General features: G+C 38.6%; 2 protein-coding genes across 2 annotated transcripts; both read right to left on the reverse strand.

Annotated features, from left to right (window-relative positions):
• Nucleotides 1–976: 976 nt before the first annotated feature.
• Nucleotides 977–8,693, reverse strand: LOC146315348 (rho GTPase-activating protein 19-like). The gene is made up of 11 exons (XM_084736331.1): nucleotides 8,550–8,693; nucleotides 7,985–8,238; nucleotides 7,275–7,355; nucleotides 6,574–6,783; nucleotides 5,183–5,409; nucleotides 4,974–5,060; nucleotides 4,259–4,324; nucleotides 3,612–3,839; nucleotides 3,432–3,527; nucleotides 2,966–3,079; nucleotides 977–2,400 (listed from the first exon to the last, which is right to left on the reverse strand). Exons 1-11 carry the CDS (start codon nucleotides 8,594–8,596, stop codon nucleotides 2,377–2,379), a joined length of 1,434 nt encoding a protein of 477 aa, XP_084592457.1. The 5' UTR covers nucleotides 8,597–8,693; the 3' UTR covers nucleotides 977–2,376.
• Nucleotides 8,694–9,244: 551 nt separating this feature from the next.
• Nucleotides 9,245–14,453, reverse strand: LOC146315349 (pyrokinin-1 receptor-like). Its single transcript, XM_084735981.1, has 6 exons — nucleotides 13,941–14,453; nucleotides 13,711–13,807; nucleotides 12,068–12,273; nucleotides 11,222–11,443; nucleotides 10,965–11,142; nucleotides 9,245–9,878 (listed from the first exon to the last, which is right to left on the reverse strand). Exons 1-6 carry the CDS (start codon nucleotides 14,088–14,090, stop codon nucleotides 9,433–9,435), a joined length of 1,299 nt encoding a protein of 432 aa, XP_084592107.1. The 5' UTR covers nucleotides 14,091–14,453; the 3' UTR covers nucleotides 9,245–9,432.
• Nucleotides 14,454–15,498: the final 1,045 nt, after the last annotated feature.

Raw genomic sequence — 15,498 nt, forward strand, 5'->3', positions numbered from 1 at the left:
CCTCCTATTGTGGAGAGCTGCCTTCACTCTCCACCCACTCACCCTCCAACTCCATAAAATATGCTCAATTTGGGCAAATCATTTACTGCAAACAGTAACAATTTTGGTAACCGTGTTATGTTTCTCTTTGGTGGCCTTCTGGGTATTTTTCCTCTGGGTATTGGTCCTATTTAGTCTAAAACAATTTAAAATTTTGTTCCATGTTGACATCTTTGTAAACTTCATCACGTAAGTTGCCACATTTGTTTAATTTGAATTTTCCTTTTCTTCTCATTTCGTATATGCCGTGACGCACGCAGCCTCCTAAAAGTTTACAGGCAATCTGACCGCCTTCTATCGCTCTAAAATTTAGAAACAGTACCGGCGATTTTAATACCAGTTCCTGAACAATTTTCAGTTGTTTTAACGTAATAAACCACGACTTTCAGATTTAGTCATAAGGCACCACAAGGCATTTTTTGATACTCAATAGTGCTGAGTTCAGTACCCAGCCTTATGTCGAAGAAGAAAAAACAAGGGAGCTCAAGTAGTGTAAAGTAACTTCAGTTGTCTTTAAGGGAAAACTGCATGTACTCAAATTGGCTTTATGATGCAGTGCACTCTGGCTAATATATTTCAGTTTCACTTTAGTTTTTCTTGGTATTCAGTGTTCACATATAAACTTGTTTATGGCATTTAACAACACATTTTTCCTCATATTGACATGTCTTTAACAGTTTTCTATTCTAACTGGATGTTGTACTAGAAGTGATCTAGCTGACTATTTGCAACTAAACAGCATCACCTCGTGGCTGCATGTAAAACAGCATCATACAGCTGAAGACTTTGACATTACTCAAATTCCAGAGAGGAAAAAGAAATCAAACACTATATCATCATTTAGGAAAACCATCTAAACAAGAAGAGTTCAGAATTATGTTAACATAACCACTAAAGCACAAACGCTGACAATTCAAATAAAAAGACAAACACAGAATGCAGCTTGATGCCTTTTAATTACAGTGAGTTGCATAGCTTCACAGTAGCATCAATGTCATCAGTTTCCATGGTCAAATTGTCACATTAAAGTTAAAGTGTAACAGCTTGGCAGAGTGACTGTTGACCTCCAAACTGCTACTGTAAGAGTAAGACAACAAGGCTTTAAAAGTGGCAGTGACTCAAACTCTCCCAGAAAGCACCTGGGTTACCAACCACAGTAGAAGGCAAACAACAGATGCATCTTCATTTGCACTCAACTAACCAAATAAAAAGATAAAAAATAGACACTTTAAAAAATATTAAAAAGTAGCTGAATAACTGTATCAAAAGATACAAATGCATATAACGATATAAAACTGTACAATGTTGCATAAGAATCAAAACTGGCCTGAGAAAAACTAAAATATAAAGGTGGAAAACTGAGATGTAGTTTAAAGTAGCAGTAGTTCAAAGTATCACAGTTTGAGCTTAAGTGGAAACAAAGACAAAAATATTTATATCGTCTACACGAGCCGGACCTTTGGCCTTTCACGCAGTATCTCCCGTTCTCTATTCTTCATCACTATCAGTCTTTACTCCCTCATTTCACTGACACTTGAATGAATCCTTTCTAGAAATTTCAGCACTCTTAAAGCTATCATACATTTAAAGACAAGAAAAATAAAGGGAAAATCTTCATTAAATAAAACTGCATTATACAGTAGGTAGATATATTCACTTAAAGGCACATTTCTGAATTAACCACTTCTCTAATAAGTCTTGAATGGTCTGCACTGACCACATGAGTCAGAATAAACTCCCTAATACTAACAAATTAAACACTTAATAGAAAAGCCTGCATGTTGCATTTTATCAATACATGTTAAGCACTGGGTTCCAGGACTTGAAACATCCAGGTAACCAATAAAAATAAATACAAATAGGTTTGCAAATTAAATAAACATGTTTCAGTTGATGATAAAGCTAAATACCTAGAAATCTTCTGGTGTGAATACACGCCACTTATGTCCTGCAGAACATCATGAACGAAAAAGAAATAAGGAAATTAAGATGGTGTTCCTGCAGAATGGATAAGAAAGTAGTACTAGTAAATTGCAGTGACTAAATAAAGCATGTAACATCCTCATCTTTGTCCATTAACCCCTTTTATGCCCCTTGACTTAGCTTAAAACTTCTGGTGACTTCCTTGCAAACTTTCTAACCTTTAAGAGTTAAACTTGACCTTTGGGAGAAAAAAAAAAAAAACAACCGAGCACAGACCTAAACATGGTGTCGGAACAAAGCTGTACAGTACATTACACTGTTTAGTTTGTGTCGATGCCTCAAGATGATCCTTTAATACCTCTGACGCAACAGTCAGACTGATGTATGCCTGGTTGTTTCAGGAGCACATTCTTTTCAAGATGATTTACCCTGGACGGGCTGAGAGGAGAGATGGAGGAAAAAAAGATAAGGTAATTTTTAATTCATTCAGCAGAGTACATCAGGCATCATTAGCAATGTAAGCACTGCTGAGTCAACAAGAGGCCAGGCTTGCTTGTGGTGAACCACAGACAGCTGGCTGGATGTTCCAGAAAACTCCTTCAGAGGAAATGAGGAAAACTACTTGTCACTAGTTGATGACAGTTTTAGGAGGGAATCGTGCTGAACCACAATTTAAGTGTGACATTTTGATTGGTTTGGTTTAAATAAAAGAGAATTACTATTTGAGCATTTCTCCATACATGTACATCATCATTATCATAGAGGAATATTACAGACAGTTTCACTGTTTAATAAACTGGCCTAAGTTGATTTTATCAGAGGCAACTAAAGTAACAGTCAGTCTTCCTGACAAAGTGCCATCGTGTCAGGATTTACCTGTTGTAACCTACGGGATCATATCTGGTGTTGACAATGATTTGACTGCCATGTTAAGTTGCAGGTTGTCATCCTGAAACTTGGTTCATGAAATGTTTGTTTTGTGACCCAACAAAGCAATACTCACTCCTCCACAGCTGCTGTTCTCTCTTCTCTGGCCATCACTTGAACCGCTGGGCAGAGGACTCTGGAGTCTGCTGTTTTCTTTTTCTGTTGATACTTGGCTTCCCAACACCTTCCTCTGTTTTATAAACCAAAAGTCTTTACTGAGAGATGGATTCTATTTTAGAGGTGAAGGTGGTATTAAAGATATCCTGTAGTTTTTCTTATTATAAAGCAAACAATGTTCTTAATTTTCTCATCAAAATGGACTACATGTATCCTTAAGACCTTACAAACACATTGCATTCATTTCCTTTCTCATGAAACTTTAGATACTTTCAAACTCTTAAGCAAAAAATTATTCAATATTATTATGAATAATTAAAAAAAACACTTGGATGTGAAGGTGAGATACACACGAAAAATATTTTCTCAAATCTGGGGAAAAAATGGTATGAGGACTGAAAAGGACACAGGATTTGTCTACAAACCTTGATAATTCCACCTAAAGAGCGTGAACGCCAATGTTTCCGGCTGAATGGTGTCCGAGAGTCGGCTGAAGGTGTCTGCAAAGGCTGTTTTTCAAACTGCACACAAAAAATATTATACATGTGGGTGGCTGTTCCGTTTGTTCTTTCTCCCCCCAGTGGGTGTGCGGACATGTGCCATACCTGTCTGATGAGTTTCTTCTTTTTGGCCGATTCAGGCATGCTGCTGACCTGCTGGTACAGCTCTTTGAGGGCAGATTCAGTATAACTCTGAGTTTCAGATGACCTGATGGTGGAGGTGCTGCAGACTTCTCCTCCGATTGTTTTCATGGAGGGAGAAGGGGAGGCAGCTGTCACCGCAGACGCGGGCTCATCTTTAGTCCCAGAACAGTCCCAGAGTGTCAAGCCATCCTAGAAAGGTCGGACATAACATGTGACCAGATATTTTAAATTCTCTTATCTTACTGAAACCACAAGCACTTTCCAATAGATGTGACAGCAAGAAAATATGTACAGCTGAGTCACACACTGCATTAACATATTAGCAAACAAAAAAATAGGTTTTAAAATCAGGATGACTCAATATTCAAGATGGGCTTTGAAAATTGTTCTAATAGCAAAGACCAGCTTCTGGTTCTGTTTTTAGACATCAAGTACCTAAAATGAACCAGACTGAAGTTACTGGATTCAAAAGTTAGAAAAGAGAAAAAAAATAACAGTGGGAGCTTTGAAAATAGCCTTATAGATAAATGCAGTCCAGTGCTTACACTCTTTGTCACTTACATAAACTTGGTTACAAATTGAAAAAGACAAAGGACAAAAACACTCACCTTTGATTGAAGAGTTTTTGATCCTGTGTAGAATATGCGGGTATATTCTTTGATATATGCAGGTGCCTTCAATAGAAGCAAACAATAAATTTTCTGATGAATGATCATTCTGAACAATTAATCTAGTGCGCCATAGATTAATATGTCTGGTATTTAGAAATTCATGGACTCGCTCTCACCATAGAGAATTGGGCATTAAAGCTATTAATTTTCCTCTTGGCAGTGTAGACTGTTTATGTGTGTAGCAGGTAAACAATGCCTGCTACAATACATCATTGTATATGAATGTAAATGAAGAAATAAAAGAATCATCAGGTTCTTAAAAGGCGTGGATTGTGTGACATAAGCCTTTATTAGTGTTTCTTTCACATGCAAATTCTGTATTTCTCCTCCTTATCTTGTCTGCATTTTTGTAACCCTGGCAACAACACCACTTGTAACGAAGAAGCCTCATTACCAAATGGCTGACATGTTCTGCATACATCTATGCAAATTATATCTAATTAGAAAACTGTCTGTTTGGTTTTGACACGAAAGTAAAGTTTAGTACCAAATACAGACAAATATCAACATTTTTGCTGTTCCTATATGACAGAAGAGAAAGAGAAGTGTTGCATTTAGGGTTCTGAATGTGTACTGAGTTTATAAGTAAATCAAAACTACACTTACAGAAGAAGAGGTCAACCCCTGAGAAACAGGTTAGAAAGCTGCCTACCTTGAATAGTTTTTGTGAGTGCCTAATAAGGAACGCCACACCATTGTTGAGTTTCTCAATGTTTCCCTGCAGATCGCTTGCCAGCACCTGTCAAAAAGCCAATCAAAGTCACGAAAACTGTTACAGCCATTCTTTACATGATTGCAAGCATAGTGGGGATAGCTGTGACATACTTGGAAATGCAGAACAAAATGAAGTAGGGATCTTACATTTTTGGGCCAGATGATGTGTGGAGCAAACATTGTGGCTAGATTGATAGCAGACATCTTGTTGATGTGCTGATTGCGAGCGGTGTGGTACAGCAGGTCAAGCAGCAGCTTCAACAGGCTGCGGTTGGCTGGAGGGAGCAGCATGAAAAGCAGCTGATATGCTTCAATCTGGCGTTCTTTGTCAGGCACGCTCGTCTTATCCCCCTTATCATCAAAGCGAGTCAGCTCTGGGCACAACAGATAAGAGAATTAATTCAAGAAAGCAAGGCGCAGGAGTCTCTTCATTTATTTTCTTTACTTTAATCTTTTTCACTGATAGTACTTGCCTTAATTTTCATTTATATCTTTAGTACTGTTTGTTGTTATACACCAACATATCACAGCAAATTCCTTGTATGTGAAAACTTCCCTGGCAATAAAACAAACTGATTCTGATCTGCATTAAAGCTGCAACAATTAATCCTTTTGAATTGACTGAAATTAATTGTCAGCTACTTTGAAAATTGATTAATCGTTTTGGGTTTCTCTGATTAAGCTTCTCAAATATGTAAATTTTTTGGTTTCTTTACTGTTCTATGACGATAAACCTGGTGACCAGAGCTGCATGCACACGCCTGTAGCTCTGCAGTCCACGGCTGCAGCAAAGAAATGATTCAATTCCTCTTCTACGTCAAAGTCATTGGATATTTTATTCCTTGTTGAAAGTTTGCAAAGTCAGCTCTGCATGTAACAAGTCACTATTTCAGAGCAGATCTCTCTCTGTTGTCGCTGAGTTGCTTCCAGGTAGCATGTAAACACAGGTGTGAAGTATTGCGAGATCTCATATATCTCGTGTCGTGCCACTTGAGCGAGAGCTTGTGTGCCCACTTCAAACGTGCACGCAGCCCTGGTCTGAGAAGTTACAGGTGACATTTAGGCTAAAGACATGATGTAAATGGCATCTTTTTGGGTCAAATTTTAATGTCGCAGTTTACGGACACTTGGATTACACCACAGAAGCAGTATGGAGACATTTTGTGTTTTTTTTTGGTGTCCTTTTTTTGTCATTTTAAAACTGGTCACCATCCACTTCGATTGTACTGGATTTGACTGCAACGCTTTTTTCCGCTGAAACCCTGAGAGTGTTTTGTGAACTGGATATCTTCACTCATCCTCATATCCGCATAGGGGTGAGAAGATATTGAGTGAATTTTCATTTTTGGTTGAACTATTGCTTTAAGGACATCACCTTGGACTCCGTGATACAGTCAACACGTTTCGCCATGTAAGGACGTTTTATGGACCAAACAACTGATCAATAATTGTAAAAAAAAAAAGAGACAGATTAATCGAAAACAAAATATCAAAATAATAATTTGTTGCAGCCCTAATCTGAATATGAGTGAGCCAACCTCCAATCTTCAGATGAGCATGATAGTGTCTGTGCGTGAGCAGAGGCTCTGGCAGCTCTCCCAGGTAGGCTTTGAGCAATGTGGCTGCATCATTGGGGTGGAAGTCGCCTGTCTCAAGATCTATCTCTGCCCCAGCATTCAGCATCTCCCTCAGGGCTGCCTGCCGCAGGCTGTGGCCTGGCACACGGAACAACCCCTCCGCATGAAGGTCTGAGGGATGGGAGAGAAAGATGGAGAGAGACAGCCAAAGAGGAGGGGAAAAAAAGATGTGGAGTGTAAGCGGGTAGACACAGAGTGGAGGAGACATAGGGAGACAAAGACACAGAAGTGAGGGAAAAGACGGAGTGAATGAAATGGAAGGAGGGAGACAGCAGGAGCAAAGTGCTTTCAGATAAATTATTGACCCAAGCATTTGCTCCCAGTGTCCACTTTCAGCAAATGACATCATCGCTTTCTAGAAATAAACCATGACCTCATACTTATTCACTGCTCTCCAACTAAGTAAAAGAACAAGTAGTAAGAGTTAGGATGCAGTCTTGATGCTTAAAAAATCCAATTCTTTAAAGTGTTAAAGATGCAAGCTAATTAAGAAACTTGACTAAATATATCAAGAGATTACAAAATGAAGTAAATATTAGTGGTATTTCCTCTGAGATCATGCATTCAATACATTATGCATGTACATGAACTGTGATACTCACTTTTAGCCAGGTATTCAATGAGTTGATAGATCTGTGCTATTCCCTCTTCAGTTAACGGTGCACCAAACACCACTCCTTTGTCTGAAAGGCATCAAATAGCACATTGAGACTGACTGGTGTGAAATTGGATTTATTCCATCACATTAAATTCATTAGATCCATTTTATAATTTCCATCTAACACATGGACCAGCTGCTACCCATTACAAAATATACAACAGCAGGAACCGGCAGGCCACATTAGCTATAAACAAGATATTTGTGGAAATGAAAGAAAATCTGCAGAAAGCTCATGTAGAGACTGAAAGTAACCATTACTTTATTATTAATTAATCTGCTGAATGCAACTGAAACGATTTGTCAATTAATTGATTAGTTGATCAATAACAACTGTGTCAATTAATAATTTAAGTCGTTTTCACGTAAAATTCCTGCAGTTAAATTGTGAGGATTTGCTGTTTCTCTTTAGCTTTTGTGATAATACATAGAATATATTACGATTTTAGACTGATGTTCAGGCAGAACAAGAAATTTGGTGATGTCGAGGTTTGATCAGTATTTTTAAGTCATGAGGTTAATGTGCTGTAAGAGATCTAAAGAAACCCTAGCTATAACATAACACAATACAATACAATAACTTGACACACAACATATTTGTATAAAACAGCGTTTCAGAGACTGGATGAACACTAATGGTTCTGTTGGCCTAACCTTTCCGTTTGAGGAAGTTGAAAGAGCGTAGTAAGCCACTGGCGGGGGGGACCCTAGGCTCACACTCTCCGGTAAGCTGGGCAAATTCAGACCCTGGAAGGTCTATGAGTCGAGTGATATTGCTAAGTACCAAATCCGTGAAAGCCTGTGGATGCTCATGTCTCAGCCTCTCCACAAAGAAGTCTGGGTTAAAGATCACAGGCTGACATGAGCTTGGCTTTTCCCGGCTGACAAACACACTGCATTTTGTCCCCCTGTTAAACAGAAACAGAGGCGGGCTGGGGTTCATCTTGAGACACAGTGGAAGACTAAAAGTCTGAGCTGGCACCTGAAATTTAGCAGTTAAAATGGAAAGAGGGGCGAGCACAAACTAACACATTAACGTTAGCATGATTAGTTGTTGCTAGGTTAGCTACGTTGGCTAACGCTAACAAGTCTGATAATAGCGTAGAATACTCTGTAATTAGAAACAAATATGCCTTCAGAAATACAAAGAAACCTTCACTGTACATCGTACTGTTCACACGTGTTAGTTTGACGCCATACTAAATGAAAAAAGCGATACCTTCTCTCCAGTTTGTGTTTGTTTTGGGAATCATTTTCAGCCGCCATCTTCGTTTTGAATCTTCCGCTGTTTCATTTTAGCCCCGCCCCCAAAGTTGTGATTGGCTAAGATATACGTGCCGTCAACTGGAGGGAGGGGCGATATTCTATGTACACGCAGACACCTGTACCAATACTTTTGTGTGGAAAATAGGCAACTGGACCAAAAGATAAGATAAAGTAATATAATAATTATAATAATAATAATAATAATAATAATCAGCCTTGGAATCAATCTTAACACAAATACTTTTCTTCTGCACTTCAGTCCATACCAGATCCATCTATTTCACAAAACTATACATTTATATCATATGCAAAATACAAGTTTCACAAAAGTACACATTTTCTGAAACATTCTGTGTATCATGAATATTTCAATAAATGATGTTCAAAAATCTGGGTTTGCTTATGTCAGCTAGTTAGTAATGCAAATCTCCACATCTGGGCCAGTAGTCCTTTGAGAAATGTTGGAATTGTTGTATCACACATAATATAAATAAATATAATATATACAGTATATGCAATATATATGTGTACATATATATATGTATATAAATGCATTCCTACAAAGAATGTCTTCACATCTGTCACAATAATGTAAGCTTTAAAACACTAAACATGTCTTATCATATCAACAAAAAAAAAACGGTACTTGACAATGCCAAATAAATTCCACACACTGTGTAGACGCAGTAAACATGTTTTCAATATTCCAAAAAGAAAACAAAAAAAAAAAACAGATTTCATAACACTGAGATACTCTAAGAGCAATTAGTTTTTGTATCTTGAGGTTATGTATTTGTTCAGTCTTTTGTAGTGTGAATGAGTAAAACATTAACAGTTCAGAGCGCTTGTTGTTGCAGCTCATGTTCAAAGGGGCTTTGACTGCTGTCTCCATCCCTCTGAGCTGATTTGTTTGTGAATGCACCCTTTTTTTTGTCCATCTTCTCTCTACAGCATTTACCATCAATCCTCTCTCTGGCTGTTGTGCTTGCTTCTAGACTAGAACTTCTCTGCCACAGCCAAGACATGCTCCCATATTTCCAGTAGCAGTGAGGCCTGAGCCTACTCAGAGTTCTCCAGCACGCCCTGCGAAATGTGTGAGAGGAAATACAGAACAGCAGCGGGTCCAGGGCACCATTGATATACCACAGCGGAAGTGACAGGTAAGACTTTAGGATTGTGTAGACAGTAAGGACGGTGTCAGACCACATGACCACATAGACCTGCATCAGCGAGGAGGCGATGTCCGGAAAGTTGCAAACAAAAAAGGCCACCACGACAGCACCTGGAAGACAAAACGTTATTTTAGCCGAGAGGACCTCCACATGGTAATAGCCATAGATTTGGAGTAACCAGCATGTTTTCTAAATGCTTCAGGAGCCATTCATGACCGGACCAATATGGTGGCAATGTTGATATATCGGAGCAACAGGCCAAAGCGGTCAATGCAGTGTCTATGGTCATGCTTCTCTGCTGCTATCTGATTGGCCAGAAAAAAATACCTAAGCCAAATGTTTGTAGCATCTACAACAGAGGAGAGTAGTGAAAGAAGAGGGGAGAGTATCATTCTGTTGAGACTCTTTGTTGTGATTGTGATGGACATTGAATGATAACCCTCATTTCTGAAATATTGTGGTGTTAATTTTTGTCTGTCTATTCATTACCCTAAATTAACAGCAGGCTGGCCCTCAACAAATGCAATGAGTGCAGGTAGTATATATCCAGATTTCTGAAACCTGCAAATTCTGTTTACATGCACAACACACAACTGGAAAACTCCAAAACCTGATCATAATGAGGATGCTAGTGCTCATGTAAATGCACACATTTTTACATCTATTTTACTCTTTTCCCATCAATGTGATTGACAAGTCAAAAAACTAGACACCATGCAGATTATAACGCTGGGCCAAAATAATTTCCTCTCAATGGAAATGCCATGATCTGTTAAGGCAAAGTAAAGTCATGCAGTGCTTCCACATGAGTTCAACGCTTAACTTGTGTATTTGTGGCATGGACAAATTGGAATCTGTCTTAATGGTCCTGATGGATTATGAGGGAACTGAGTGAATGTTCTACATTATATTAGCTTCCAATTTTATCACCCTTTGCTAGTGGAGGACAAACTGCTCTCCAAAAGATATCTGACAAAGTGCGTAGACAGTCTTGGGACAGGATTCGATTTAAATGCATTCCCTTGAAATAAATGCATCATTTTATACTTTGAAAGAACATGAAAATTAAATTTGTTGTCACCTTTTCTGGAGAGACTGAATACTCATAATTTCAAGGATAAAGCAAAGCACTCAGGAAATTTACTATGCCACAACGTCAAGATGTATGTAAGGTTTTGTAATTTTCCACGGCTCACCCATGAGTTTCAGAGCTCTCTTTTCATTTAACAGTAGTTTTCCATTTTGATGGCACTGAATATCTCGCCTTCCTTCTGGATGTGGCCGTGTTAGACCCATATTTCTCCTTTGGCGTCCGTTCCTCCTCAGGTAGAGCAGGATGAGTAGATAGAGAGTAAAGATGGAGACCAATGGGACCTGCAGTTGGAGAGCCATGTTGAATGCATGTTTTGATGCAGACAAGCAAACACAATCTGTTTAATAGTATTCATCTCACTAGGAAGAAGATCCCCGCTCTCAGGAGTAGAGCCCCTTTATAGAGGTGTGCAGGATCAGGCTCTGTCATCTCACACATGGTGGAGACATGGAAGGCGTCTTCTCGTGTGGCGGCCGTGTAGTCCAGGATGCAGGCACGGGCCTGGTCATAGACCAGAGCAAAGGGTACAGCTGAGACCAGTGAGACGATCCATACTGAGAGAAGACACGGCAGTCGAGACTTCTGTTGGAAAGGAGGGAGAAAGTGTTGGAAATTCCATTTGTTAGACCTTGTTCACAAAGTTTTATGGAATGCTAAACATGGGCTGCTTTCTTGAACAAAGCTTGGTCTTTATGTGAAGGCTGTGTCTTCTATATGTGGCCAACTTCCTTTCATATTTCATTTCATTCTGTGATACATATGTTGCACAGGTGAGATTAACCCATTTTGTACAGAGGTATCAGCTGTAGAGATGTCTGCCTTCTCTTGAATATTTTTTACTAGTGGAAAGAAAGTAGTTCTGGTAGATTCTACCGCTGAAAGAAAGTAGTTCCAAGACTCTTGACCATGGGCAGATTCATGCTTCCTTCCTTCTGCACGGTGATACAGATGTTACAAAGAATAGCTCCTAAATGAAACTGCTCACAAGAAGGTCTGTGGATTATCTCAGGCCATGATTTCTTGATAGGGTCATTGCTGTTGAGTTTTTCACGTTTTTTTGTGTTTTTTTTTTGGTGCTTTAAGTAGTCTTTCATTGCAGCTGATATCTCCAAAAAACCCAACATGAGCAACATTTTTTCTTTGCATTGTTGAGCGCTAAACACTGTCATGAGAAAACAGTACATTTCTTTTGAGCAAGTACTCAACCTTAAGACTGGAGACAGACCACATGGTGTGGCAAATGGCTGCATAGCGCTCAGTGGTGAAGGTCATGATAACCCAGCTTGTGGTGGCACAGTACACCTGGCGGACCATGAAGTAGACCTTGCACACCACTGGACCCAGACGCCATGGGTAGCTCTCCCAGTAGTACCGATACAAAGTCACCGGGATGGTCAACAACTGCAAAATGTCTAGAATAATAAAACAGATAAGAAGATGGTCATTTAGAAAATTCATACTTAGTTAAATGAAGAAGGTAATACACACTGTAGCTGTGTTGTTTAAAATGATCTGCTATAAATATAATACTAATAATAACATCAATAATAATAATATTAAATAATTTATTCAAACTGAAATTATGTGTGACAAAAGAATGTAAGTATAACCTGGCCCTATTTATAATGAAATGGAGAGTGAAACATCAAATGCAGTTGTCACGACTGGGGCCTGTTGACACAAATTCAATTAATGTGTCACAATAACATTCACTGTATGGCTTTAACAGATCTCAGAATAAAAGGTCTGGGTTCAATTGAAATGGAAATGGAAAGTGACATTTCCATTTCAATTAAATTTTAAATGAGTATATCAGAAAATGGCCATTTACTTTCAATTTCATCAGAAGAGTTTTTCTTAGTACCAATTAAATCAGTGCATTTAAATTTGTTAGATGTGTAAAGATGTGTTGAAAAAATGAAAATGACAAATACACTTCACAGAAATAGAAATGCAACACTTTTGTTTTTGCACCCTTTTTTCATGAGTTGAAGTTAAAGATCTCAGACTTCTTCTATGCACACAAAAGGTTTATTTCTCTCAAATCTTGTTCACAAGACGACAAATTTGTTATAATCTGTGTCAGTGAACACTTCTCCCTTGCCAAGATATTCCACCCACCTGACAGGTGCGGTTTATAGACGTGCTGGTTAAAGAGCATGATTATTGCTCAGGGGTGCCTTGGATTGGTCACAATAAAAGAACACTTGAAAATGTGCAGTTTCATTAAAAAACTCAAAATATTTATTAGGCATTGATGAGCATTAGCCATTGCAGATTTTTTTTTTCCCAGGAAGGCAAAGTCATGACCTGCCTTACCCTGGCTTGAACTTGGTGCCTTTGTTGGTTGGGTTGGTTAGATTTAGGCACGAGAAGTAATTGGTTAGGGTTAGAGTAAGAATATCAGAGTAGGGCGGGTCATGACTTTGCCCTCCCAGGAAAACAAAACAGTATCTGTATCCTTCAGCAGAATAACCATAGTTCAGTACGTAATCATTTTTTTCAAGATAGAACTCATTTTACAGTCCCCTTTTATTGTGACCAGTCCAAGGCACACCCGTGCAATAATCCTCTCTATATGCCACACCTGTCAAGTGGATAGATTATCTTGATAGAGAAAAAGTACTCACTAACATGGATTTTAACAAATTTGTGAACAGAATTTGAAATTAAAACACCTTACACCTGCACAGACGAGGATACTTTACTTCAACTCATGAAAAATGGCAAATATTCTGTGTATAGTTTTAATATGTGCATAAAAATTAAATTTCACTTTGAATTTGAATTATTTAATTTAGATATTGACAATGCTGGTCTTCCATAAGGTGCAATGTAGTGGTGTGTACCTGATATGACCAGGCTGAGAAGGTAGAAACGAATGGCACTGACTCTCATATGAGCATCCATCAGGAGGGTCAGTATGCTCACACCATTGAATAAGACCTGTAGAGAGTTGAGGGACAGCATTTAGCGATCTACACTGTGTGGAAATATGTATTTTTTGCTGCCTGCACATCATTAATGCTCTATGTGTACTGCATCTTAGTGCCACCGCTGTATAATTAAAAGTTCATACCCCACATAAGAAGACAATGCTGTAGAAGATTGTCATGGGGACAGCAATTGCCAGCGGCTCACGTTTGGTGACGCTAATGTCAAGCTGTGGAGTCTCACTTGGGCTGACATTACAGCTGAAGAGGGAAGAAATCTGGTCTGAGAGGTTCATGGTCAGGCAGCTGGCTGAGAGCTAGAAAGATCATATAGAAAAATAGTGATAGCACAATGTGCTCTTCTAGTAAATGTCATATTAACCTTACATTGTTATACACAAATGCAGTGATTTTCAGCTTCAGTTGTCAAAACATGATGATTTACCTGCAAATCAATCACAATCCATTTAGGATTAAGTCACTGGAGCACTAGAGCTTTATGAATAATTCATATATAGACATATTTGGAGATAAAACAAAGGTAAAAATCAGAGATCAGTGTACACACAAAAGTGGAGGATAGTCAGTCCTCCTGAATGAACACATTTACTCAGAAGCCTGTTGCATTTTCAGACCAAATTTTGCCACGTCTTGAGAACAAATCATCATCATCATCATCATTTTAATTAAAAGGGAATCCGGCAAGATTAATTGAGATCCAATATGCACACACTGTACAACCTGTTAGTCCTGCCTTATGTTATACCTATTTAAAGGTACTGGTACTGGTTTTTGGATAATTAATATGTAGACTTACCTTCTAGAGGCAAAAATGCAGGATGAAGCACAGCAGCTCTCCTCATAAGCAAAAAACACCTCTTCAGTTGTCCTTCCCTCTCTGACTCTCCCTCTGTGTCTCACCGTCACCTCCTCTAGCTCCCTCTCTCCCCACACACACTCACCCAGTTACAGTGGCGGACTGTAACTGAGTACATTTACTCAATTACTTGTACTTTATTTGAGTATTGCCATTTTATACACCGTTTTACCTCCACTTCACTTACTCTCAGAGGCAAGTGTTGTACTTTTTACCCCACTACATTTGTCTGACAGCTTCAGTTACTAGTTGCTTTTCTGATTACATTTTTTCATGCCTTTCCTGTCCCTGATTAATCTATCCAACAGTAAGCTCAATCTTGAACAGCTTTAGCAGTAAAATGAAACACCCACATTGATGCAGCAGTAGTATTCATCCAAAACTAACATGCATAAAAGTAAAACATTTTACTGTAAAATAAGTACTTTTATTTTTGATGTCTTAAGGAAATTCTGATAATATATAGATACTTCCACTAACACAGGACTTTTACTTATAGTGGAGTATTTTTTAGTGTGGTATTGATAAATTTAGTTTAGTAAAGGATCTAAATACTTCTTCCACCACCGCCTAGTTACATATTCACAAAAGCAGCCAACAGAAAATCCTAAACAAGTCAGTGCAGCTGCTCTAACACGCAAGACAGTCAGACAGTATGTGGAAAATGTAAAGTATTAGAGTAGAAACAGGGTGAAACAGCCTGCATCTGTTGGAAAGTAAAAAAACACAGCTGCCTAGCAGCATCTCTAATTAAAGCTTACTGATGAACATGTTAGATGACATTGTTTTATCAGTTCTAACCTCGAAGAAAATGCAGGCATGAGAGA

Source organism: Lutjanus erythropterus, chromosome 14 (genome assembly GCF_056507025.1).
Source record: "Lutjanus erythropterus isolate fLutEry1 chromosome 14, fLutEry1.hap2, whole genome shotgun sequence".
Taxonomy (NCBI): Eukaryota; Metazoa; Chordata; class Actinopteri; order Lutjaniformes; family Lutjanidae; genus Lutjanus; species Lutjanus erythropterus.